Genomic DNA, 27,541 nt, shown 5'->3' on the forward strand with positions numbered 1-27,541 from the left:
TAGTTTTTTAACCGACTCCTCCCATTTTTGGATCCAGACGGCATTTTCTAGGACAGCGCTCTTCCTTTCTTCTTGCCTCAAGTGGAACTTGGTTTTCTGTTCTTCCTCTCTCTCCTTGCGAGTTTTCAGCTCTGCCTTGAGAGCCCGGACTTTAGCCTGCAAGGCGTCTATTTGGATGATTTTGGACTTGATGTTGTCGTTATAGCCCGTTTTGTGTTTTTCAAGTAGCTCATTGAACTGCTTGGCCTTCCACTCGAGGAGTGCCACGCGACCCTTGCTTTGTGGAAGGGGTTCAGCCATTGTTTTCTAAGAGGTCTCTCTATCTGTAGAATTTGTGCAAATTGTAACAACTATCTGTCCTGGTCTGAGCTCGTCCCTCCTGGTCTGAGCTCGTCCCTCCTGGTCTGAGCTCCTCCTGGTCTGAGCTCGTCCCTCCTGGTCTGAGCTCGTCCCTCCTGGTCTGAGCTCGTCCCTCCTGGTCTGAGCTCGTCCCTCCTGGTCGAATCAAGTGATCTGGAAGGCTGTCGTTTGAATAAATAAATGTCTGTTAAAACACCATCAATCGCCGTCAACAGGTTACACAATAGTTGATCACGCTCATGGCCCCACTGATAACATAATGGCAACATGTCAGTTTCTATGTTTTGATGACACATAGTTGGACCAATGATCAAAGGAGCGTGATGTCACGGCATTCCGTGGAATTCCGTTGCTAGGCAGCGACACAGCAAAGACTCCAGTCAGAGCAGTGGTGTAGTCGGAGGTATTCTAGTGGGTATTACTGTACTGCAGTGTTTCTTAAATGGGGGTACGTGTCCAAAGTACCCCCCTTAGGAGTACTTTGGAATACTGTAGGGGGTACGTGAATGTTTTGCAAAAATGCAAATTTAAAAATATGTCATGCATAATTCCTAAAATAATAATAATGAATGAATTAAGTGATGGATTCTTAACGTTTGAAATGTAACATTTTAATCTTTTTGTTTACAAAAAAGGTTGGTTTTTTTTGTGATTTTTCCTACCAAAAATGTTTTGCGCTGCTCAGGGGGTACTTGGCTTAAAAAAGCAATTCAAAAGGCTACAATATTGAAAAAAGTTAGAGAAACACTGCCCTACTGTATATGTATGGGGATATATATATATATATATATATATATATATATATATATATGGCCATATATATGGGCCAGAATGAGGCATCTTATAGTGGTGTGGGAGGGGGGGTCAGGGTGTCCTCCCCCAGGGAAATTTTGAGCATCAAAGACTTAATTTCCTGCATTCTGACTCACTTTTATGCACCATTTTTACAGTGGAAATACCTTTATTAAGCCTAAGCTATGTGAAGAAGAAAAACACATGACATTTCAAAGTATATCAAACTTATAATGGAAAGTACATTTTTAAGTGGGTATATGGAAATCCTGGATACCTGCGTATCACCTAGACTACACCACTGTCTCTGACCTGTGTCTGACCTTAATGCCTTTCCTGTGATAATGCCCCTTACTTCTATCATACTTCTATATCTCCTATTAGGTGAGATCACATTGTGTGGTCACTTATTCCTAACTGTTTCACATGAAACCTCAAATGCAGGACATTGATTGCATGAGATGAAGTTTGTCTGTATGAGTTTGTAAATGGCAGCCTGTGTCCTTTTGTAGTGTCTACATATTTCTCATCAAACTGTGATAACTGTGATTAAATTCAGTATATAGGCCTATACACACGTCTGACATGTGTTGCCACCCCTCAAAAATTCCTGCCCCCCTCTCGCCAGCCCATAAATATTTTTCTAGATCCGCCCCTGGTCTAGCTTGAAGGGGTTTTTACTCCATTAACTTGACTGTGGCCCCCTACTCACGCCACGCAGATTTCGTCCAGTAGAGACAGAAGTTCGGTGGCCAGCGTGCAGCTGGTGGAGTCCACATGGATATTAAAGTCACCATGAATGTGGATAACGTAAATACATCCGTTTCTGACATTATAAATATAATTTTACTTTCAGAGATGTGAAGTAACGATGTACAAATACTTCGTTACAGTAGGCCTACTCAAGTATTTTTCAGATACTTATATATTTTCACTTTACTATTTATTTTTGTGGCGACTTTTTACTTTTACTCCTTAGCTACATTTTAAGAAGAATATCGGTACTTTCTACTCCTTACATTTTAGAAAATGGGCTCGTTACTTTAGTTTTGTACGAAAGGTCGTCCATCAGGAGTGATTGTGAGTGCATGTCGGAAAATAGAGAGAAAAGAGGATAAATCAGTTGCGATCATAGACTGTTAATATTAATAATAATAACTAATAATATACAGTCTATGGTTGCGATCGTGTGTGTGCGTCCTTGAGAACTGTAAGTCGTATAACTTATGTTGTCAGTTAATGTAAGCCTGTTGTTGTATTGGTCTATAGTTCTTGCAAACTTAGCTAGTGATTTGGTTGTTTGTTTTCTTCACCTGTTAGCTCGATCTTATTAAAGCATCAGAAGAGAGAAGTTGTCTCCGTCCGTGCTTTAACAGACACACCTGGGGCGAAGTTGGAAACCAGAATCAGCTTTAAATACAGTCCTAATCTAATCGTCACTAACAAGTTTTCAAATAATTTCACTGGAGTTACTGTTATTATTTTTCGCATCATCAATACCGAATTCAATCTAATTGGGTCTAGCTGGATGGGAATATACTGTAGGCTACGTTGCACTTGATGCAGCGACTCGACAGATTCGGCCGCATTCATTTGCGGCAAATCATTGTGGCTCGATGGTGGTAACGTTAGCACTAGTAGTATGGATGTTTGTTTGTTGTTGTTGTTGTTGTTGTTTAGTAATTCATATTGAATCCTTTATTTTCATTCCAGAAGCCATATTTGAGCACACACACATACATGTAGATTCCTTTTAAATGTTAAAGGGAAGATTAAAAAAGAGAAACTGGATCTGTGACTTCTATCTTACTACTCAGTCAGAATCTTATTAACCTGGAGTCCCAGTCTCTGTCCCAATACTCATATATGTCATGTTTCAGGCCTATTGGCAGACATCCGTTTAAAATCTAGGCAATGGCATAAAAAGAGTCTCAGAAGTTTCTCAGCTACCACTCTAGTTAGATTTGTGTGGTCCAGCAGCTTTTCATAAAAAATTGTATTCATTCGCAAGGCTACTTTTTACTTTTATACTTTAAGTAAATTTCCAAGCCTGTACTTTGTCACTTTTACTTGAGTAAAGAAGTTAAATCAGTACTTCTACTTTTACCAGAGTATTTTTTAAACAAAAATATCTGTACTTCTACTTGAGTACGGGAAGTGAGTACTTTTGCCATCTCTGTTTACTTTTGGAATGAGTCGACAGTATATCTTCATTGTAGCACGTGGAGAAATAATAGACCCTCCTGGTTTCTAAATGACTAAGTTGCTTTTCTATTCACTGAGAAAGGTGCAGTCCAGGCAAAAACATTTTTAATTATGCATTAATTTCTGAATAATGCATAATTCATTTGCTTCTTTTTTAAACATTCGTATGTGCTTGGTGTTTTATTCATGAGTTTATTTCTCAGATATTTCATTTATTTGTACATAAATCCTCCCTAGTCCTCTTTTTTTTCTAATTTTGGTTACTTATTTTTTATTTATTTAGGCTATATACATTACCTTGTCTTCTTCACAGTAGAACACATGTTGTCAAACTCGAGGCCCGCGGGCCAAATCCGGCCCCTCGCAGATTTTTATCTGGCCCGCATATCAATTTAGGTTCATTTTGGGTCCACCTAGTTTTTGTCACTTCTGCCAATGCTTTTGGCTATGATGGATAAGGAACATTTTTTCTGACTTTTTTTAGGTCTTTTATGTCGACCAAACTGTAAGGGAGAAGACTTTATAAGACATGCAATAATACAGTCAAAGATATTTGACTTTTTCAAAATGAAAGCATGTCAATAAACTCTAAGGGCCGATACAGAGTCAACGCGAACAAGCAACGCGAACAAGCAACGCGAACAAGCAACGCGAACGACGCGCTGCAAGTAGACCCAAGCGTCTCGGGCGATGCGTGAAATGCAATACACCGCCCACACAACAGGGGGCAGCAGAGCGCTCCACGGTGTTCAATCGGCAGAGCCAGACCCTCCCGGAGAGAGCTGCAGCTGGCTGGCTGACTTCTTTTTATCAGATGCTGGCGTGTCTCCCCACCATTGTTCAAAATTAGCACCATCTACCAGCCAAATGCTGGTAAAATATGTAAGTGGCTGGTAGATTTGCTTCACTCATATGTCAAAAAAACAATGGTAATCTATTGAGTGGCTCGTCAAATTTGAACATTCACTAGCCATTTGGCTGGTGGGAGAAAAAGTTAATTTTGAACCCTGCTCCCCACCAGTACAGTGTGCTACGATTGGGTAGCACTGACCAATACATTGATAAAAGGTCGCGTAAACATGGTTTAGCAGGTTTTAAAAATATATAGATACATTTGGGTCTCTCTCTCGCCTCTTGAGGAGGGCACACAGCATAGACTACACACACACAACGTTGATACATACCAGAAAAATGTGACTCAGTAGTCCTGTGTTTGATGAAATTGCTCAGATATGTTGATTCAATATTTTTAATGTACAATACGTGCGGTGTCGCCCCCCACCGACAACGCGTAGTATTGTGCGCATCGGCGCGTCGCGAATCAAAAACTGGGGCGACACATTTGGCTACGCATCGACGCATAATGGCGGCCGAAGCGTAGCGATGCGTAGCCTTGTGGACGCGTATGCGTACCGATGCGTTGACTCTGTAACGGCCCTAAATGTCTGGCCCTTGATGGGATTCTTATTTTCCAATGTGGCCCTCTGGGAAACTGAGTTTGACACTACTGCGGTAGAATATTATATTCTCTTGTGTATTTGATTGAATGTAGATCCTCTACCACAGTGTTTCTCAAATGGGGGTACGTGTACCCCTAGGGGTACTTTGGAGGACTGCAGTGAGATATTAAACTAAATGTTTAATAGTTACAAGGCTGTTGTCCAGAACATTGTTCCTCTTTATGTAAAAGTTTATTTTTTCCTACCAAAAATGTGACATTTTGGGTCTCCTTCTTTGGACATAATCTATCCTTCCTTCCTATAGGCTACTGTCCTACTTTTTACAAGTTTCTCGCTTTTTTCTTTTTATGTCACTAGTGTTTCTGAAGATTTTTATACTATTTTGACCTATTCTTGCCTTCCTTCCTTCCTTCTTTCCAGCATCTTTTTCCAAGTTTTTGTCTTTTTATTTTTTTTACAGTTGTCTCTTTTTCTCATTAGCATTAAAAAATTTTTTTTCAGTTACAAGGCTGACAGCGCTGTACTGTTCCTGTTTATATACACTTTTATACCGAAAATGACTAGCGCTGGTCAGGGGTTACATGGCTTAAATAAACAATTCAAACATTATTGAAAAACGTTTGAGAACCACTGCTCTAACAGATATTGTATGCTTATGTTTGTAAGCTTTTCATGTTCAATAAAAAAAAAATAATGCATAGGCGTTTACCGACGATGCCTAAATGCAGAACCGGGGGGGTCCTCCTTTTCTCTCTTTGCGCATGCGCGATTAATGCTGCTGCCGTAGCCCACAGACCAGACAGCAGCAGCAGCACGAATATCTAACACCGGGGATGGTCTCATCACTTTTAAAAAACACTATCAACGTTATATCTCCACAAAATGAAGTTCCCTTACTCATAGGTTCGCGAGGAGTAAGTATCACCCTCTTTAATTCGGGGGTTGGGGGGTGTTTTCCGGGAAAAGAAAAGCTAAAGTTTGCTAAGCAGCTGGCCTGCTCACAATAAGCACAAAGAAGCTCCTTATTTATTGGGACTCGAGCTAACGTTAACCCATTCAATTGTGTACTTTTTCCATCTCCTTCAAGGGGAAAATGTCGGGACAGTGCAGTCAGCCGACGCTTTTATGTTGATGAAATAGTCCAACTACATTTATTACATCGGTGCTAACGTTAGCTTAGCTAGCTGTTTTGAATTACAGCAAATGAAAGGCTGGGTTTCTAGACAGATGGCTAACGTTACCTAGCTGCAGGCTGGCTGGCAGGCTGTCTGTCTGTAAGTTAACCCACATCACTAGCTTTATTAACTATGTAATCCGGCACGATCAAAAATATGATTTAAAAAAAAAAAAAAGGGTTAATATTGGCGTTAGCTGAGGGCGATGCCGTTATGATTCGCACGGTGTGTGTGTGTGTGTGTGTGTGTGTGTGTGTGTGTGTGTGTGTGTGTGTGTGTGTGTGTGTGTGTGTGTGTGTGTGTGTGTGTGTGTGTGTCCGTCCTGTGTCTACAGAAAAGGTCACATTATGCAGTCTGCACTCAGGATTCAACAACTGCGTGGCTCAGTGGTTAAACACATGCACATTAGGTCACTGCTCATGGTCAGTGTATGTCGCCCCTTTGACCAAAAAGGCACTGGCAAAACATCTGGAGCTGTGTAAAGGATGCATTCATGCCGAGCACATATTTAGTTTCCATTTATCTTTAATAGGGCTGGGCCATATGGAGAAAACCAGATGTCATGATCGTCTTTGACCAAATCACTCGATGTCTACGTAGCGACGATATTCTAGGGTTGACAAGTGGTGCTTTTAACAAAAATATCTTCACAATTAGCTTTGATGAATAATCATCAATAATGTGGGTATAACCACTACGTGGGTAAAAGCAAATAATAAAAAAAGCCAGAGTGGTTTGTTACGTTCAGAAGATGTCATCACTTTACTTTAAAACCAGGAAAAGACAACACTTAAGCCTTATTACGATATCCAAAGTCTAAGACGATATTAAGTCTCATATCACAATACTGATATAATGATATACTGCCCCAGCATCTAACTGTGTAGAAATGACAAAGACACTTAACCCTTGTGTGGTCCTTCGGGTCCCAGTGACCCAAAGGACCACACAAGGATTATGTACTTCCCTTTACTTTGTTGAGAATTGCTCTCTAAACCCTGTTTCTTGTAAAGTAAGTAAAGTTTATTTCTAGAACACATTCAAACACAGTTTAAGCTGACCAAAATGCTGTACAAACAAGAACTAAGGTGCTGTATTAACCCTTGTTTAGAGAGCAATTCTCAACAAAGTAAACGGAAGTACATAATCCTTGTGTTGTCCTTCGGGTCACTGGGACCCGAAGGACAACACAAGGGTTAACTTTGTCATTATGCAGGCATAACGAGACTGCAGTTGTGTCAGCTAGAGGTGTGACTCATTACATGTCATTTAGCTGATGCTTTTATCCAACGCGACTTACAGTTGCTATGTGTGTCAGAGGTCGCACGCCTCTGGAGCAACTAGGGGTTAAGAGTCTCGCTCAGGGACACACTGGTTGATGCATCGCAGTGGGAATCGAACCCGGATGTCCCACACCAAAGGCACGTGTCATATCCACTGCGCCATCACCACTGATCTCTCGGATTATCATGTCAGCGATTCGATATCGCGATGCGTCAAATACATTTTTCTGTTAAAGCCATGTGGGATATTTAATTCATAGCTTTTAAAGCTTCAAAAACCAAACATTCTGCAGCACTCTGATACTAAATAAATTGGATACATAAAACTATACAGCGCTGAGCACATGGCACTTACTGAATGTGCAAAACATACCAGAACATGTAAACAGAAATGTTGTTAGGCCTACATTAAATTGTAAACAGAAATAATCGATTATGAGCCGGCCGATTATCGATGCAGCATCGTCCACGATTCGATGCATCGATTATTTGATTAATTTCAACACCTCTAGTGTCAGCCTCAAAAGCTGATTTGTATTAATAAAGAGTACACACACACACACACACACACACACACACACACACACACACACACACACAAACTAGAATAAGGCACGGATGAAATGAGATAAACACAAATCTCAATGTTAAAAAGCGAAGTGTAAGCAATAACTACAAAATATAAGCAATATGAAGTGTAATACAATAACGATACAAATCTTTATACGAACATTTGCGTACCAAAGCGATAGAAGTACTCCGATCTTTTAAGTAAAAAGGAGCATACTGCAGTTTAGAATTACTATGTTACAAGTTAAAGTCCTGTGTTTAACCAGTTAAAGTATCAAAAATATCGTACTTGGAGCACCAAAAATAAGTGTGCTCATTATGCAGAATGGCCCATTTCAGTATATATATATATATATATATATAAAAAAAAACATTTAAAACGTTCTACCTCTGATCGGCAGCATACTTGTATACAGAGGAAAAGAAAACAGTAATTGCATATTATATAACAGTCTTCTACCGTATATGAGAAGCTGGCCCCATCAAATATTGGGCATTTCTGCTTAAAAAAATTAAATGATAATCAATTATCAATGTTGTTGCAGACAAAGGTACGGGCGATTGCTAGTCAATCGGTCATTGCACCTTTACACTGCGCTGCGTCCTCCTGGGGGTTCACCACAAGTCAGCATAGAAGCACTGCCCTTGTAGCCAAATGCCATGATAAAGAAAAGCCAGAAATCTTATTTAATATATATCAGAATCAGCTCTATTGTCCCAAGTTTGTGTGCACAAACAAGGAAACTGACCGCTAAAAACAAGGACAACAAATCTGAACAAACATTTAATGGCTATGTTCATATATATATATATATATATATATATATATATATATATATATATATATATATATATATATATATATATATATATATATATATATATATATATATATATATATATATATATATAAACGCAAAGGGTGCTGGAATAAATATTGGATGATTAATGTAGCAGGTCGCTTTCTATACACGAGGCAGGTGGCATATGCAGCACTCTTTGATTCATATTGACAATGATCTTTACATGTTAAAACGGTGTGTATTTAAACAATATAAATAGGGTTGAACATGTATATGCTGACACAAATGCGTGCTGTAAATATGCAAGACAACACGTTGTCCCAGTTTAATCCAAAAACCTTTTAGAGATTATTAATATTAGAGATCATTGAGATTGTACCGGTATGACAAGCCAGTCAAGTATCTGAACAGTGGAAGTGAACTAATGGTGAATCATAACCTGTCTGCAAATCTGCAATGACTGTGCAAAATGAGATGTGTCCATGAGAAAACCTCTATCCCTTCCCCGCCTTCTTCCAATTAAAAAGAAGGAATTTTGCAGTAGGGCTGCAAAACTAAGGATTATTTTCATTTTCACTTAATCTGATGGCTAATTTCTTCATTGACTGACTGGTCTATAACTATAGACCAACCTGCCATCATGCTGCATCTATATGGAGTTTTGTTAAATGAAAAACCATCTTTTTTCATCTTTCCGTGCTGCAGGGAGCACACAGGGAGCTTTTCCAGAACCATGATGTCATTTTATTACAAGTGGCCTTTAGCAAAAAGGTCATATTGAACTGGATGTGAAAATAGGCGATAGCCAAAGGCATTTCACACCAACGAAAGTGTGCCTGTTAGCGGCTAGTCTCGCGTTGCGTGACCTTTCTCCACAGCGCTGCGGAGTAAGGTCCGGTTACACACCACGGATACATTTCAGCATAGGAGGAAAAAACGCTCTGGGTTGTTTGCATTTCTTTAAACCAATAAACAGTCTTTGGGCGGCACTAAGCTACGGACGCAGCGACAGTGGCTCTGCAATAGAGCTGCGATCGGGCCTTAAAAGTTTGGCCCGACAAGTACGTTTTGATTGAAGAACCCGCTTACAGCCCGACTTTATTCAAATGTGCGCACGCACACAGCTCTTTTGTCAAGAATGAGTAATTTATACATTTTTTTTTAAACATAATTTACTCATGACTAACGTAGGCTATAGGCCACTTGGAAGAGTCAAAAGTTTTCCACGCCTCAGAGCTGGCCCGAGCCCGTGTGAAATGATAGAAATTGAGACCGAACACGGTGGGTTAGGGCAAAGAGCTTCAGCTCTGCTCTGCAGAATAGTCTCGGGAAGGAACTTGTTTTGGTGGAGTATTTGCACCACGCAAAAGAAACCTCCACGTACAATATTAAATGAAGTTAACTGTTCACACAATACAGTACCGTGAGCTATTTAAATGGGCTGGATACATGGTTAAAGGTCATTAGCTCTTACCAGTGTTTCGCCGCCTGTGTACTTCGTCCACATCTGTCCACATCGGTCCCTAAACGTCCCAGTTAGAGTAAATGCCGTGGACATGTTCCTTGCAGGCTAAATCTTCAGAACGGTAGCATGTGCCAGATTTACCTCGCTCCCCTGGGCTGCAACTAACCATCTACTAATTATTTTCATTGTCGATTAATCTGTCGATTTAAGTTGATTAATCGATCAGTTGTTGGTCTATAAAATGACAGAAAATGGGGGGAAAAATGTGGATCAGTGTTTCCCCAAAGCCCAAGATGTCGTCCTCAAATGTTTTGATTTGTCCCCAACTCAAAGATATTCGGTCTACTTTCACAGAGGAGAGAAGACACTAGGAATTATTCACATTTAACAAGCTGGAATCAGAGAATCAACCCGATTTTTTTAAATCAAAATAGTTGGCGGTTAACTTATAACTTGACAACTAATCGATGAATCTTCTCAGCTCTTTGTGTCCGTGGCTGATCTTGTGCCTGCGCTGTTTGTCCCCAGTATGGTGAGGAGAAGGCGTCCCATGCTGCATTAGTGGAACAGTGACATGCTGGCCTGTCTGCCAGCATCAGGTGACCCTACCATCAGACTTCTCTCCCGCACGCAGATGAACACTGGACTTCAGAAATGTAAGTGCTTTCAGTCCTCCCCGTTGTGGTCGTATTACCATATCAACATCGAGCAGCAGTGGGGACCGATAGGACGATGGGAATGTGGCCGTTTTAGACACTGATTGAAGTTTTATCCACGATCTAAAGTTGCCATGATGAAAAAGTGATTATGCAACATCATGTCATCATTACTGACCCATACAAACTGTAAAAGTGTAAACATTCATTAGCAGTGTGATGTTTCTTTATACAGTCCTTCCAGAAAAATTCAGATTTTTTTTTTTGTGTGATAGTTGCGGGCAAAAAATCCTTGATTATGTGGCACGTTTTCTTAAAAAATGCGATGGAATTAGGGATGCAAATTATCGATTAATCATTAGTTGACTGACTTTATCGATCGATTAACGATTAACCGATAAGCGGCTTTTTTCCTGAGAATGTAAATTTCTCACGGTATCAATAGTGTCTTTAACATAAAAAGCAAAATATAGCTAATATACTGAATAAAAATGCATGTTATATTGCTCAGTTGATGTTTTATTGTACCAGTTGGGATATGGTACAGATAATGGCATTTTATGTAGTTTAACAAAATAAATTATGCACAGCCTGGTTGAGTTTGTCAGCTAAATTATCAGCTGTAGGTCTCTCTAACGTGAGAAGCACTGCTGACTTTACCTGCCAGTCGTTTCTAATGTAGTGGCGAGTGATTATGTAGCTCTCTGTCGTCAGCGCCGTCCAACAATCGGTCGTCAGAGCCACATTAGCCGCGGCTAACTGTGTTTTTTAGCTCAGCCTTCTTGTTTTTGTAGCGTGCTTCCAAGTGGCTAGTAATGGTCGCTCGAGAAGGGATATTATATCGTGGCTCCATGTAGGGGTGGGAATCACCAGAGACCTCACGATACGATATCATCCCGATACTTAGGTCACGATACGATATTATTGCGATTTTAAACATATTGCAATATTCTGCGATATATTGCAAGGTATTACATTTTTTCCAACTTTTTCCAATTTTAAATGATGTCCCCAAAAGGACAATTTTGTCAACATCTTATCTAAAAAGATACATTTCTCTTTGTTCATGTCACTTCAATTATATTGCTACAAAATGGGGATCGTCAAGCAGACAAACTGACCAACACATATATCATAAAAGATCGATACTTGGCGTCTGTGTATCGATACAGTATTGCCACGAGAAATATCGCGATACTATGTTGTATTGATTTTTTCCCCCCACCCCTAGCTCCATGTAGTGTAATAATAACTCCCGAAATCCCTCACCGTCAGTGGTGCTTAATTGGCATCTAACTTTTTCGATCATGCCGCAAATCCTCTGAGTAATGCCCTCCGCTTTCCTGTGGTCACAGACTCGCCTTCACCACCACAGCAGCGATTGTAGGTTGTGAAGGCGACAGACTTCCTCCCTGCAACATGGCTGCATGCAAGTTATGAAGGTGGTATATCTTAGCGAACTCGTAGAGCTGCTGAACTTAAAGTGATGGTTCGGAGTAATTCACCCTAGGGTCCTTTGCACCATGACCTCGAGCCAAACACCCCCCCAGAAGCTTTTTTCACCTGGGTCTAACATTGGGAGAGTTAGCGTAGAGTAGCGTTAGCCGCTGAATAGCTTAGCACAGGGGCTAATGGACCCACGTTTGTATCTCGTAAATATAATGCCCGAAATGATACCAAACTTCTACACTAGTACAAATAGGTTATGCTCTCATAAAACGATGGATTGTAAAGTTTGTAAGTACACCAGAAGTTTATGTAAATAACACTTGCCTGCTGGCTTCTGCTCTCTGCTGTTGTTGTTGCTGCTGTGAGACGAGTGCTTAGGGACATCTACAAATTACTACACCGAAAAGAGATGCAACAAAAATATTTATTAATTTAACTTTTTTTTTAAAGTAAGTGCTGTAGTATAACTAGCAGGAGACAAGTAATAATTGAGGCAAGTTTGGAGACATTACCTTATTTAATCATTGAGTTAATAAATATTTTTGTTGTATCTCTTTTCGGTGTAGTAATTTGTAGACGGCCCTAAGCACTCGTCTAACTGCAGGTAGCAGCAGCAGCAGCAGAGAGCTGAAGAGAGCAGGCAAGTGTTCATAAACTTCTGGTGTAGGTCCCTAGGGTGAATTACTCCGAACCATCACTTTAAACGTAGTACCGCAGAGTTTACATTGGGCGTCTTTGTCATCATTCATTCATTTGAAAAGCTCCCACGCTCCGCTCCGTTTTTTACGTCCTGTGGGAAACTGTCTTAGATTGCAATGTTCAGTTAGCCGACAATTAATTTAATTTAATCGAGTAAATTCTTAACGGCAATTAATCGATAGTCGATTAACTGTTTACATCCCTAGTTGGAATATTTGGGATATTTATGCGATGAAATTGCAGGAACTTGCAAAATCTGCGGTTTAATGAAAAAGAGAAAAAAAAAGTGATTTATTTATTTTTCCGCCCCCCTCCACCCGATGATGTCGCGTAATTACGTCACTTCATAACGTTCCCATGGCAACGGGGGAAAATGGCTGCTCTTGTGTGAAGTAAACGCAACATTTTTCAACTTTCTGCCCCTCCGCATAAATATGCAAACTTTGGCTGATTATGCGTTGAATTATGCGATCGCATAATCACATTTTTCTGGAGGGACTGTTTATACAGTTTAAAGCAGGGATCTTCACAGGGGGTCCTCAGAGTCAATGCAAGGGGACCTCCAAATTATTGTTATTTAGTTTTTTTTCAATGAATCCAATATATTATTAGCAAATATTAATCCCCACATGATAGGCTTACTGGCCTGTGTAAGGTAGTCACTAAGGTAGCCATCCACAGATACAGTTAATCCTGAGGAGTCACTGTGCCACATGTATGTTTTAAAATGAAAACATTCATAAGGCTCAGTTTCTTTTAAACTTTAAACGCTTAGTATTCCATGCAAAAAAGGTATGTATAAAGGCTTTAGGCTGCCCACATGTTGTTGTAGGCCCAGTTTAATATGCAACTTCATTTTATACAATATATGTAGTAGGGGGTCCCTGATCCATCTCTCTTTCAGTTAGGGGGGTCCTTGGCTTTAAAAACGTTGAAGACCCCTGGTTTAAACAATAAACATTTTTAAAGTGTAGTCAGCATAAAATGTGATGAACAAACTGAGTGATAGCTGAACAGTTCAAATAACCCCGGCCAGTTAAACGATCATTTGTACTTTGTTGCAAAGAGTAGTGACATCTTTTTATAAAGAGCACCATGCATTTGATCCAAAACATAAATGGAGGCAAAGTAGCTTGTACATTTATTTTATTTTATTTTGTTAGTTTATTTGTCAGGGACCATGCACAGTTCAAGCCCTGTACCAGAGTTAGCTATACAGCTAATTTACATCTGTGGTCGCCGTACATGTCCGTATATAGCGATGTGATCCCAGTGGGTGTGCTTTGCTAGGTATTTCTGGTTGTCTGACTTTCCACACACACGTTGCAGGGGAAACTACACAGAAGATGAGATCTGCCAACTATCCAACCCCAGCAGAGTTGGATGCCTATGCTAAGAAAGTTGCCAACAACCCTCTGACCATCCAGATCTTCCCCAACAGTGTCAAAGTACCTCAAAGGAAGCACATTCGCCGCACAGTCAACGGGCTTGACACCTCCTCGTCCAGCCAGCGCCACAGCCCCTACCCGTCTCAGGTCAGCTCCAGTCGGGGTCTGCTGGCTGTCCTCCGTACGCCCGCCAAAGGCGTCAAAGAGTCGGACGCTAGCCGCACCCGGCAGCTTCAGAAGGGCGTCATGAACCCTCACGGTGGGCCCTACGCCGCTCAAAGCACTTTAAATCTTCCTCAGCCTGCGCCGCACCTACAGGGCCCGTCTCAGCCCGCGGCCCAGAAGCAGGGCATGGTTCACCCACAGGCGCTCCATCAAAGCATGACTCATCAGATGACTTTACAGCTGCCTCAAACCGTGCCGCACCCACAGGCTTTACAGCATAGGAACATGGCTCATTCGCAAGCTCTGCAGCGGCAGCAGAGTCTGTCCCAGGTCCAGACACCGCAGCAAAGATTGGCTCCTCCACAAGGCATACAGAGGCAGCAGAGTCTGCCTCACACCCAGGCTCTGCAGCAGCAGCAGCAGCAGCAGCAGCAGAGCCAGTCTTGTCCACCAGTCGCACCGCAGCAGCACCTCTCTCATCTGCAGACACTAAAGCATCAGGCGGCTCCCCCGCAAACTTTACTTTCACAACAGGGAGCGACTCAGGATCTGCGCCACATGTCCGATGGAGCCCAGCTTCCGAGCCTGCAGCACAGCCAGGGGCTGGTCGGCTCCCAGCCGCTTCCCCAGGCCGTGGGCACAGGACCTCCCACCGTGCCCAGCAGCCTCCAGCAGCCCCCGCCGGGGGCGTACGGGCCCCGGAAGCTCCCCGACGCGGACGCCCCACCAAATGTAACTGTATCTACCTCCACCATCCCACTGTCCATGGCGGCCAGCTTGCATCAGAACCGGCCGAGCGACCTGAGCAGCATCGTGCACCAAATCAACCAGTTGTGCCAGGCGCGGGCCGGTATGGGCGCCACCTCGGTCTGCGAGGGCCAGATCGCGAACCCCAGCCCCATCAGCCGCAACCTGCTGATCAACGCCAGCTCCAGGGTGTCCTGTCACCACCCGGCACTGGGCTCCGTGCCCAGCTGCCTCATGGTGGGACCCTCAGACAAAGCTACAGCTCAGACTCCCAACGCTGCTCTCCATTCCCAGCCCAGTATAGCTGCTACTAATAGCATACCTGCCTTTCACGCAGACCCAGAGAAGGTACATCTGCAGCAGCAGCAACAGCTGCAGCACCATTTACATCAGCAGAAACAGTTACAGCAGCAGCATCATCATCTACAACAACTACAACAGCTGCAGCAGCAGCAGCGCTCCTGGGCCCAGCATCAGCTGGCCCACATGCAGCAGCCGCCCGAGGGGGCACATCCCTGCAAGAACCCAAGGATGGAGCCTCCGAGCGAGTGCGCCTTCCCCTCTCGAAACCTCAGCTATTCCAACAAGCTGCCCAACACTGCACAGTCCTTTCCCCTAAAACACCCCGCGGAAAAGCCACGGCCTTCGTCCCCCGTCAACTGCCCGGTAGGTTCTATGCCTTACGTTAACGGCCACTACATGCAGCCACCGTGGGGCGGCCTTCCCGCCACAGCAGGGAACAATGGAACGGGCCCTCAGGACCTCCCGGTGGCCTTCCAGGGAGGGCAGGCCGCCGCCTCCACGGACCGCATCCGAGGGGCAAAGTACAGGCCGGGGAAAGAGTGTCCTCCCGGCCAGCCCAAGTTGATGCAGAACGTGGATTTCTTAGGAGGGGACTTCCAGATGCCCAGCTTTCAGGAGCAGAACATGGCTGTGTTGGAGAAGATGCACAGGTCAGCCATGGGCCAAGTTCAGGAGCCCAATAATGGTGGGAGTGTTCACGCTCATCACCCGGGCTACCGTTAAAGCGTGCGCATATCTCCCTCTCCCCTCCGCCCCCCCCATCCCCCCACCCCCTCCTCTTGGTGTGTTCAACAGCCACTTTCAGCTTCTGTGGTTCATTCTCTATTTAAGATCTTGCAAGTGATCAATTGTATTTTATTGCTCCTAGGGATGTTAATGATTAACCGTTAACCGACAATAAGAATTGACCGATTCAGTACTCTCAGTTGAAAACAGTTAAAAAAAAAAACACTTCCAACTAAAATAAGTTAACATTTTTGCATGATTTTAAAAGAACGATAGGCTATACAATATTCGGTAACTTGCTAGTGCTAACTTTGAACCAGCAAGTTGCATTTCAGGCTGCAGTTTTTTATTTTTATAATTTCTTTCTGTTAAGTTCGAGGCTCTCTGCTGGAAACGACGCTCGCAGCGGAGAGCTACGCGACACGTGCCTCTGTATCGATGCGGACTAACGGGTTAAAATGGGCCCGTCCTGCACGCAGCACGCCAGGCACACACGCAGCGGAGCACCTGGCAGGTGGATGCGGTGGAGACGGGCTCCGGACTGGCTTCGCTGCCGGGCCGCTGTGGACCTTTAGCGTACGGCTGCAGATGATACCGCGACGACGCGAGTGTACGAAGCAGCCGTATGCCGTGCCTCCCGGACGGGTGAACACCGTTGTCGGTTAACGGTTAATTGTCGGCTAACAAGGGCTGGCTATCGAAGAATCACACGGGCTCTAAATTAGCATCCCTAATTGCTCCAGAGCTCGATTTGTAGACCCAGCAGGTTGTGACGTTTCAAAGTATTCCTCAGGTCTTAAGCCATGTCGTACCTTTGTTGCAGATGAAGGGTTTTTGAGATTGTCGTCCACTGTGGAGTAGAATTCCTCTTTTCATCACTGGCATGGATGTGCTGCTCTTTGTTCATGTATATACGGTGTTCTAAAATATTAATTTGCAGCTGAGAATATGCTTGCCATGTGATCGTCACAGTGCTTTTTCTAGGTTGACATGGAACAACTCAACTTTTTTTTTTCTTCAGCATTTGTGGCCTTACAACTGCCCAAAGGCAAGATTTAGGATGTCCTTGTGTAATATTTTTATTTGCAATTATTTATCCTCTTGACAGGTTTGTGATCCATTTTAAATAAGGTTACTTGTATATGCAATTAGCAAGACTGTTGATATATAAAAGGTTGTGATGCGTACACTCGCTGACGAGCCACAACTCCCATCAGGAATCCGACATGGTTTCTGAACTGCACCGTGAGTGGTTCAGGCACTTTTTGCGTGGTTCCGCAGGCGATCAGTGTGCAAAAACGGCTAACTACCACTGTTAAACCGAACTTTAGTAGAGATGCACCGATCCGTATCGCTGACAATGGGGCCGATCGATTCAATTCTGTGTTTATATACATTATTCATTACATACCGGCATTTAAATGAGCAATATGTTGCTGCATTTTGAAGATTTCTTTTTCTTAGTTTCCAACGCAGGATTTATTTTAAATTAATAGCAATTCAGTGTATGTATGTATGTATGTATGTATGTATGTATGTATGTATGTATGTATGTATGTATGTTTTAGTTAGGAAAGCAGTGTTTGATTCCAGCCTGATGTTGCCTGTGTGATCCCAGTCACTTCAGCACAGTGAAGTGTACAACTTCCGAGCTGTACCCGACTCAGACGTTGTCAGTCGATTTAATACGAATATTAGCGGAAAAAGTTGGATCAGTGCATCTCTAAATTTTAGTTAAAAAAACAAACAAACATCAAAATAAGACAAAGCCAGCACTGGCTAACATGTCACATTCTCCATGTAGTTATGTTTGGGAAGTCTAAAGTGCCCTCTTGTGTGTTCTATTATAAGAATTGCTTTTGAAGTAGTTATATTATTAGTTTTTTTGTCGTATTTCCGTAGACGGTCCTACTTGAACTGTAGAAATCACTTTTAAATGTTATGCCTAACATTTGGCAAAAGGAGCAGAAACTCCATTAGCCCCTTATTTGTCTGTAGCTAATGTGAAACAGAATGGCATCCCATTAATATTAGAATGGTGTGTGTGTATGTGAAAAGCAAAATTGATCACTTGCAAGCATGCAAGTTACTACAAATAATGCAAGCTGGGGAAATGCTTCACTTCCCTTCCAACACATTTCCTCGCCACTTTACTACTGTAACACAAGTGAACTGACGTGGGGTGGACATTATCCGTGTGGCGTGTGGTGGGCCAATACTCTACTAATCACTGGCCTTACCCTGTGTTGTATTTCTGCTACCTATAAAAGAAGAAAGTGAACATTTAATGCAGGTTATGTCTTTGCTAGATGTGTCTAGCATGAAGCTCTGGACCCATTTCCTCCTCTTAGTTCTTTTTCGGGTTGATGTTGCCTGGGCATATGTTGCTCTGCTAGCCTCAAGCCTTCTGGAAAAAGCCTTAAATGTCACAGTAGTTATCCTCTATTTAATACTTCCCTTAACTGACTTCCTTTGCCGGGATCCCACCTTAAGTATATGGCTTCATTGTGAGAAGGAGTAAGTTATATATTTTCTTTTATTCTCTGAGCTTTTGGCTTCATTGGAAAATGTGTACCGTCAGATCAGTGGGCGGTGGTCATATGTCTATAGGCAGTGTGTGTAGGCTTGTGTGTGAATGGGTGATATTGCCTTAAATGGAAATATTAAGGTGATGATGTTACTCGGACTTCATCCTACGGTCTCAAATGTTGCCTATCGAGGATTTTAAAGGGTCATTTGTTGTGTTTTTCAACCAGGACCCTATTTTTTTTTCCATGCATTGGTGTCCAAGTGACAAATGCGAACGGAAGTCTTTGAGATGGGTCCCGTATTGAGTGAGAAACACTACAGCGGCAGTCACCAACGGGGCTGCAACGTTACAAATGCAAAAGGCAAATGCGCAGCGCCAGTTTCCGTCCACTAAAAGTGCTGTTTTTTGCCACCGACGCTCAGGTTGTTTACTCTTAAGTGTCCGATTATGGTTAAGGATCCCCACAGACATCGTGTTGTTAACGAGTAAGACCCCCTCTGCTAAATCTCCATCACCAAACCCAGACGCCATTTAAACCGTACTTTTTATGGCGCTTTTCCACTACGTGGTACCTGCTCGACTCTACTCGCCTTTTTCGGTTTTCCAAAAAAAGTTGCTTTAGTACTTTCTGGTTCTTTTTTGTTTTTTTTTTAAGGATCACCTCCAAGGTACCAAGCGAGCTGAGGCGAAGCGAGCTGAGGCGATGCCAAAAGGGGACGTGAAAACCTGCGCACTGCTGTGATTGGTCGGAGAGAATCGTCACTAATCGCCGCTAGCGACAGACGGGGGACCATTTTTAAATAGTTTAGCCAGCGGTGGGTTTTCTTGCTGCCTTCAGCTTCTTCTTTTTTCAAAGAAAATGCGTCTTCTGTCAGCCACGTGCCGAGAATCAAAAACAACACACATTCGACGTTCTGTGTGTGTGTGTGTGTGTGTGTGTGTGTGTGTGTGTGTGTGTGTGTGTGTGTGTGTGTGTGTGTGTGTGTGTGTGTGTGTGAGTTTGTGTGTGTGTGAGAGAGAGAGAGACTGTAAGTGTGTGTGTCTGTGTGTGTGTCTGTAGGAGTGTGTGTGTGTGTCTGAGTCTGTGTGTGTGTTTGTGTGTCAAGTGTGTGTGTGTGAGAGAGAGAGAGAGACTGTAAGAGTGTGTGGAGGTGTGTGTGTGTGTCTGTAGGAGTCTGTGTGTGTGTGTGTGTGTGTGTGTAAGAGTGTGTGTTTGTGTGTAAGGGTGGGTGTGTGTGGGTGTGTGAGAGTGTGTGTGTGTGTCTGTGTGTGAGAGAGAGAGAGAGAGAGAGAGAGAGAGAGAAAGAGAGACTGTGTGTAAGAGTGTGTGTGAGTCTGTGTGTGGGTGTGTAAGAGTGTGTGTTTGTGTGTAAGGGTGTGTGTGTGTCAGTGTGTGTGTGTGACTGTGTGTGTGTGTGACTGTGTGTGTGTGTGTGTGTGTCAGTGTGTGTGTGTGTGAGAGAGAGAGACTGTGTGTAAGAGTGTGTGTGAGTCTGTGTGTGTAAGGGTGTGTGTGTGTCAGTGTGTGTGTCAGTGTGTGTGACTGTGTGTGTGTGTGTGTGTGTGTGTGTGTGTGTGTGTGTGTGAGAGAGAGAGAGAGACTGTGTGTAAGAGTGTGTGTGTGAGTCTGTGTGTGTGTCTGTAGGAGTCTGTGTGTGTGTGTGTGTGTGTGTGTGTGTGTGTCTGTAGGAGTAGTGTCGCGTTGGGTCACAGCAGTTTCCTGCGGCATCGCTATGACGACCAGCCACGCTCGCCTCACGCCTGAGGCGGTACCAAATCTGCAATGGAAAAAGGAGGACTGGGCGCCGCGGCCGAGCCGAGCAGGTACCACGTAGTGGACAAACGCCATTAGTGCGTATACATCGTAGCTTATTTTCCCACGGTAAAAATCGGTAAAATGTGTTTTTATTTCAACCAAACCAGAGTGCTGATTGGAGATGTTCTGCGTCGGTCGGGCTTTGAATAACGGGTGTTTTATAGGGGTGGGAATCAGCAGAGACCTCACGATACGATATCATCCCGATACTTAGGTCACGATACGATGTTATTGCGATTTTAAACATATTAATTGCAATATTCTGCGATATATTGCAAGGTATTACATTTTTTCCAACTTTTTCCAATTTCAAATGATGTCCCCAAAAGGACAATTTTGTCAACATCTTATCTAAAAAGATACATGTCTCTGTTTGTTCATGTCACTTCAATTGTAATGCTACAAAATGGGATTGTCAAGCAGACAAACTGACCAACACATATGTTATAAAAGATCGATACTTGGCGTCTGTGTATCGATACAGTACTGCCACGAAAAATATCGCGATACTATCTGGGGGAGTCTGGGGGAGTTTGGCGATAGCGATTTCTGGGCTGTTTCTGGTCGACCAAAAAAAAAAAAGGATCTTACTCTTTAACAAAAAGGGTCTCCATCTTAGGGCCGCACTCGATTTGAAGAACTTCTCAGTCGACTAACACTCATTCAATCGTATCGACTAATCGATTAGTTGATTTAATCGACAGATCTGTAAATCTGAGTTTCTCCACAAAGAGTCGTGCTAAAAGCACCACTTTAGTTCTTGTGTTTACCAGAGATGTGCTCGTACGTTTCTGGGAAATAAGTCATTCAGCACGAAAACAGCATCAGACATGACTAATGGACTAAAGAAATCTAAGCTGACTGAGACCAAAACCACCGATTAGTCGACTAATCGACTAAGAGGGAGCAGCCCTACTTATTTGAGGTCACAAATCAATCAACTAAAACGATGTTTGCTGTTCATAAATGCTGTTAAGAGCTTACTAGCAATCACCAATAACTGACATCTCAGCCAGTCCGTTAACAGTTACTAGGCAATGTTACTAGCTAGCTAGCTAGTTCACCATCTTTTCTGTATTTATAGTTAAAAAAAGAAAAATGCTATGCCAGCCTCCTGGGTCTCTTCGGTCCTTCTGGTAAAGCGGAGGCTGGCATCACTTCCCACGTGTCAGTAGGAGTAGATAGAGTATTTTTTCTCTTCTTTTTTTAGTAGTTGATTGATTTTTGACCTCAGATAAGAAGGCCCCTGGTGTATCTGTAGGGATCCTTTCCATAACGCTCTTAGGGGCCATTCCCACGGAAACGTGTTTTGCATCGTTTTGGCCCGATCGTCCGAACCAATCCTGTAAACTCGCTGCCTGAAGACGCACTTTTTTGAAACCTGGACAACAAAAAATAAATAATCAACCGTTTTGGACGGCGAAGCCGCATACTTGGGCGCCGATGATGTCGTCGCCACACCCCTCGCACCTCTAGCCTTCGACCTCTTAATCTGCGAAGACGTCTCACAACGACAACGACCTACATGCTCGTGTAGTTTCTGGTTTCCTTGCGCGAGCCGTTTTTTCGTCGTCTTCTTGGGTTTGGTTTCTTCTTCTTCTTCTACGGTCCGTTTTGTATACAGCGCGCAAGCCATATGCGCGTGCTCCGCCTCTTCTTCTCCGTTTTTAGGTGAATTTTTCTGAAACGGCGCCACCTTTTCTTAGGCCTGGAATACGAAGTAACGTGTTGAGTCATCTACAAATGGATCCGTTCGGACACAGATCTCGGTACGTCCTTGGCGTGGGCGTGGCGTTAGGATAATCATCTGAACTTTTAGCGGATGGAAACTGACGGTGCGCAATTGCCCGTTAACGTTAGATTGCAGCTTGTTATGTCTTGCGTAATACTGCGCCAATTTTAAAGATTGTTATTTCCATCAGTTACTTAGACCCCAAAAATGTGAAAAAAAAGGGTCCAGGTTAAAAAAAAACAACAACAACAACCTGAATTTAGCCTTTTTAAGAGGATTTTAGAATCTGATAGTATTTAGCAGAATTAATAAGTATGTAGAACAGGGCTGTAGCAGTTATTTTAAAGTATTTGGACTGTGTTTTTAGTTGGTTAATGTCCTGATAGTTTTTAATTTATTTTCTTTTTCAGACCACTGCATCCTGAAGCCATAGGTGTTTTTATTTCTTACATTAGGTGCCATAGGGGACACGCGTTGACGCAGATCGTCTGCACTATAGGAGGTTTGCATCCACGCTTTTAAATCCGATGTCTTTCACGACGGCGAGCGAGGCTTTCGCGCTCCGAGTCGTTTCCTTTTTTAGAAACGCAGTACAGGTCAAAAAAAGAGGCGGAGACGGAACGGGCGAGACGATCCCCTCGTCTCGAGAGAGAGAGAGAGAGAGAGAGAGAGAGAGAGAGAGAGAGAGAGAGAGAGAGAGAGAGAGAGAGACGAGATGCAAAAGCCGTAGCTTCTCTGGATGGTTTTTTGGTCTTCATACTTGATGGCAGTTTTTTTTTATTTTTTATTTCTCGTTTCCTGGCTCTCATTTTTGACGTGCCTGCCCCTTAAAAGCTGCTATTGACTTTAATCTTAACACACACACTAGTATGAGTTTGTGTGTGCGTGTGTATGACTAGTAATGATGTATGGGCTGTATCAGTGAAAAGAAGTTCCTATTTATGGGATTGGGGGAGGGGGGATTGCCACCACTCCAAAAAAAAAAGCTGGTAAATTTGGTGTTTTCTTTAATCCAAATAAATAAGTGACCAGTGTTCAGAGTGGCGGAGGGATTTTCGTGACTTTTGGTACGTGTCCACATTGGCAAGCGTCATTTCCCCGCTTCGTATTTGTCGCCCAAGCGAGCAGCCGTGCAACGCTGTTCTGGCGGCGACTTTCGTTTGCATATCGTTAAATCCGGGATACTTTAATGCCGCTCGGGGGGGGGGGGCGTCCAGCTCGCGATATGTCAAAGACCCGCCCCTTCGATCGCTACGATTGGCCAGGCGTCCGTGCTTACGCAAGGTAACGTTACCCCCTCTGTTCAGGTCCTATCCCCCCCCCCCGGCCAATCTGCTATCCTAACCTTAACCACTCGAGGTCAAATGCCTAACTCCCGACCAATCGAGACGCTTCGTAGGGCCGGTCTCGGCGTGGCCATGGCGGGATTCGTGATTTCACGGAAAATAGTTTAAACTGACCTCTGTCGGTCTAAAATGACGACCGATTCAGCCACTGCACGGCCTTCTCTTTCTCTTTTGCATACATTTCGAAACTAGTTTGGTGAAATAAGAGAAAGAACTTTCCTATCGAGCCACCGCGCTGGTCTGTGAAATCGGTGGGGGGGGTGGGGAAAGCAGCGAAGCGTTCGTCCAATCAGGTGCAGCCATCGCGGTAGGAGAGCGTAGCCTGTTTTAAGCGATAGCGGCGAGCGGCGAGCCTACCGAGCGTCCGATTCTGGGAAGCGGGGCGATCCCTGCCGTCAAAAAAAAAGATGAAATGAATAAATCCGCCACGGTGGACACGTACGATTGGACCCACCGCGGTTTAAAAGCCGGTCCGGCCGGCCGGCGTGGGTTCTCCAACTTTAAAACCAACACTAAACTATTTGACAGACCTGCCGCCCCCCCCCCGTTTGTTAATTTTAAAAAAACTGCCTCGTTACATCCCCACACAGTCAGGTTCTACAGTCGCATATGAAGTGCCTCCACTGGGCTTAGTATGGAGAAGTGTGTGTGTCTGTGTGTGTGTTCTGTGAGTGTGTGTGTGTGTATGTTAAGCTTGGGTACTTGCACACAGGTGTGTGTGTGTGTGTGTGTGCGCGCGCTGACAAACGCGCACAATAAGTGATAATCTCTGATGGGGGACCAAGCTACTTCGTGTAACTACTGATACTGTGTCATGGACTGAAGTCCTGAAGCGTGCCACGAGTCCCAGACGCTGTCGGGGATGTGGGAACTGTTTGCTGCTGACTCACTGACCAAAGTGACCAAGCGTCCCTCTCTTGAAACCCCAAAAAAAGCTCGTTTTTTGTTTTGGGAACTTCCAACGTGTTCTAAAGAGTAATAAGCAACAACCGGGTGACATAAAGGAGAGCTGCTGCTGCTGCTGCTGCTGCTCTCATTTGGGACGGTTAAAGAAAATCTTGTGAAGTAAAAGTTTTAAAGATGTGAACGGAGCATTAATAAAAAAATACAATCTAGAGCGAGTGCTTCCTGTCCGCACAGCAGGCCTAACACCCCCCCCCCCCCCTATGTTTCAGATGTTCTAACCCGAATTTTGCATGTTCTGTGGTTTCATTTCACGACTTTATCGCGTGGAAGTGTCCCACAGTTCATGTTCAATATGCACTGTAAGAATCTGACCAACCGGAGCACATCGTAGCTCACGTTAGTCCACTCAGATGGCAATATTTATCGCGGTACAGGTAACGCAACCCGCTCTAGATTTGGCTTTTTTTTTTTTTTACTCCGATTTAATAGGATCGTCTTTGACTGTCAAAGACACGGTGGTGGTGGTGGAGGGGCGGGGGCTTACTTTCTCTACTTTGTGAAAATGTGATATTCCAGTTTTTGCCTCACCTTCAGGAATAAAATGTCTTGCACAAACATTCCCCCTAACCAAAATAAAGTTTGCAAACACAATGCTTTTTATGAGTCACCGTCTTTGTTGTGTGTACATATTAATATGTTCGAGATGATTACACAAGTTACATTAGTATTCACTTCAATCAGATAAGACCTATTTACAAACTATAATATAAAAAAAAAGGGCATTAGTGTTTATAAAAGCTATCATCATAATCATCTGTAGTTAATGGCACACATGCAGTATTACACCGGACACATGATTGCTTTTTGTCTCAATGGTAGAAAATATAAAGCTGCCATGTAGGCCTGCACAATTAATCGTGATTGTATCGAAATCGCAATATGGACTAGTGCAGTATGTGTTAATGACAAAATGTGTCAAACCGTTCTAAAATTAAGTATTGTGGCGCTGCCTACAAATCGTATTGTAAGTCTTTGGTACAGATCCTCGCAAAAATCACACAAAAAAAAGGAACACAGATGGACTCGGCTTTTAAATGGCGTGTCTGTGTGAGTGTGTGTGTCTGTGTGTGATTTGTGTGTGTGTCTGGGTGAGTCTGTGTGTGTGTGTGTGTAAGTCTGTCTGTCTGTGTGTTCCTACCAGTTGTCTGGTCGTGGGGGCTGTGGTTTCTTCTTCATCATGCCATCCCCAGGGTCTTCCTCCAGGGTAACACCAACAGCTGACCTCAGTTATCTACCATCCATTTCCTCCAGCCTGAAGTCAAAGAAGACTCCTTCATTATGTGGAAATCTAGAAATGCTACAGCGACTATATCGTCAGAAACTATCATTACGTCACAGGAGGTCAAATCACTCAAATTCTACAAAAAATAAATAAACACGGTTCCCCAATGAATGGTATTCATCACATCGAAAGAGGTCAGTCTTTTTTTTTTTTTTTGTTAGAAACAACTCTGGATGATCCACTGACAGTGATGGACTGGGATCAAAAAATGGCCCTGGCATTTGCAACACACCGGCCCTATTTTTTTGTCAATAATTTACCTGATGAAGGTCTGAGGCCGAAACGTTTGTATTTTTCTTAATAAATTATTGCTTGCGTAATTGGCAGTGTGCGGGATTTTCTTTAAAAATCTTTGATCTGCTACTTTTGATCATATCCTACGCACCTGCCCGACAAAAGAGGTGTGCAAAAAAAAAAAAAAAAGCTTTCCTACAATAACCTAGCTTGGAAATTAGTAACTCTGCCTTTCGAAATGTATCTTTCCACACACTTTGCAGCAGTACAATCTTGAATATTTGTGGCTGTATGCATAAAATAACTTAAAATTAACCAACGACAAATTATCAGTAGTGGCCCATAGCACTTGCCCATAGCATTTGCCCAAATTCCAGATGCCCAGTCTTTCACTGTCCACTGACTAAATTGGCTGTAAACTGTTTAACTGGAACTACTTTCTACCAAATATTTGCTCCCCATGTTAAATTATTCGCAGTGAGGTCATGTCATCACTCTCTATCTAAAAAGATTACATTTAAGTTATATTTAATATAAACCACAGATGCAGTAAAACTGACATTTGTATGGTTACACACTCGAGGTAACAAAAAAGTTAAAAAGGTCCACTGTGTCTAGCGTTGAGATCATATGTCGCAATCAACTCTCTCGCGCCACGCAGTTCAAAGGTACGTCTTACAGCTACGGTAGCCTTCACGCTTCAAAAAGCCGCTCTCTTGCTCTTTCCAATCTCCTTTTTCTTTTTCTGGCCGAAGAAGAAGAAGAAGACGACTCCTGTTCCTGAAATTTGGATTTTGAATACGTGTGGTCCTCCAGGTTTTCCTTCTTCAAAGTTGCAAAAGTTAAATTTCAAGCCAAAAGGAACACTTGGAGTTGATGGTGGTGGTTAAATATTCATGAAAAAGGACAAGTCTGTGGACGGGCAACACAGATTTTCATAACGAATAACTAAACACACGTTACACACTGGAGCTTTAAAGCAAACAAGCTGAAGCTCGTTCACCCGACTTCCGCCACCATGTGACCTGACACTGAAGGCTGAAATGCTCCTTTTGGTTTTCTTAGCAGCAACAGAATCCCGCAGATGTCTAGTCTGTGTCGTCTAATAATCAAAGGCCCTGTGTTTAAACAAATCAAACAGCAGCAGGACCAGTTACCTGGACATTGAGACGTTGGGGGTCTCCGTAGGTGCAGCAGGGATTATCTCTGAGCTGTCTTTTTTTTTTTTTTTTTTTTTTTTTTTTTTTTTTTTTTTTTTTAAGGAGCCAATCCAGACTGTTCCCCTCCTCCTCTGGGCTTTTGTTTGTTTGTTTGTTCTCCTCTGTGTCCATTATCCATCTTTTATATAAGTCTTTATTGTGTGTGACAAAATACATGTGTTTGCTTCTT

At 43.1% G+C, this 27,541-nt stretch overlaps 1 protein-coding gene and 1 long non-coding RNA gene across 2 annotated transcripts; one reads left to right on the forward strand and one right to left on the reverse strand.

The window, feature by feature from the left end:
- Positions 1-27,380, reverse strand: LOC120550567. The gene is made up of 3 exons (XR_005637750.1): positions 27,310-27,380; positions 25,775-25,888; positions 1-521 (listed from the first exon to the last, which is right to left on the reverse strand). It is a non-coding gene; the product is annotated as an uncharacterized LOC120550567 (long non-coding RNA).
- On the forward strand, positions 5,592-16,521 carry LOC120550190 (protein FAM222B-like). Its single transcript, XM_039787144.1, has 3 exons — positions 5,592-5,731; positions 10,642-10,769; positions 14,247-16,521. The coding sequence occupies exons 2-3, from the start codon at positions 10,688-10,690 to the stop codon at positions 16,241-16,243; spliced, it is 2,079 nt and encodes a 692-aa protein (XP_039643078.1). The 5' UTR covers positions 5,592-5,731; positions 10,642-10,687; the 3' UTR covers positions 16,244-16,521.
- Positions 27,381-27,541: the final 161 nt, after the last annotated feature.

This window comes from Perca fluviatilis, chromosome 2 (genome assembly GCF_010015445.1).
Source record: "Perca fluviatilis chromosome 2, GENO_Pfluv_1.0, whole genome shotgun sequence".
Classification (NCBI taxonomy): Eukaryota; Metazoa; Chordata; class Actinopteri; order Perciformes; family Percidae; genus Perca; species Perca fluviatilis.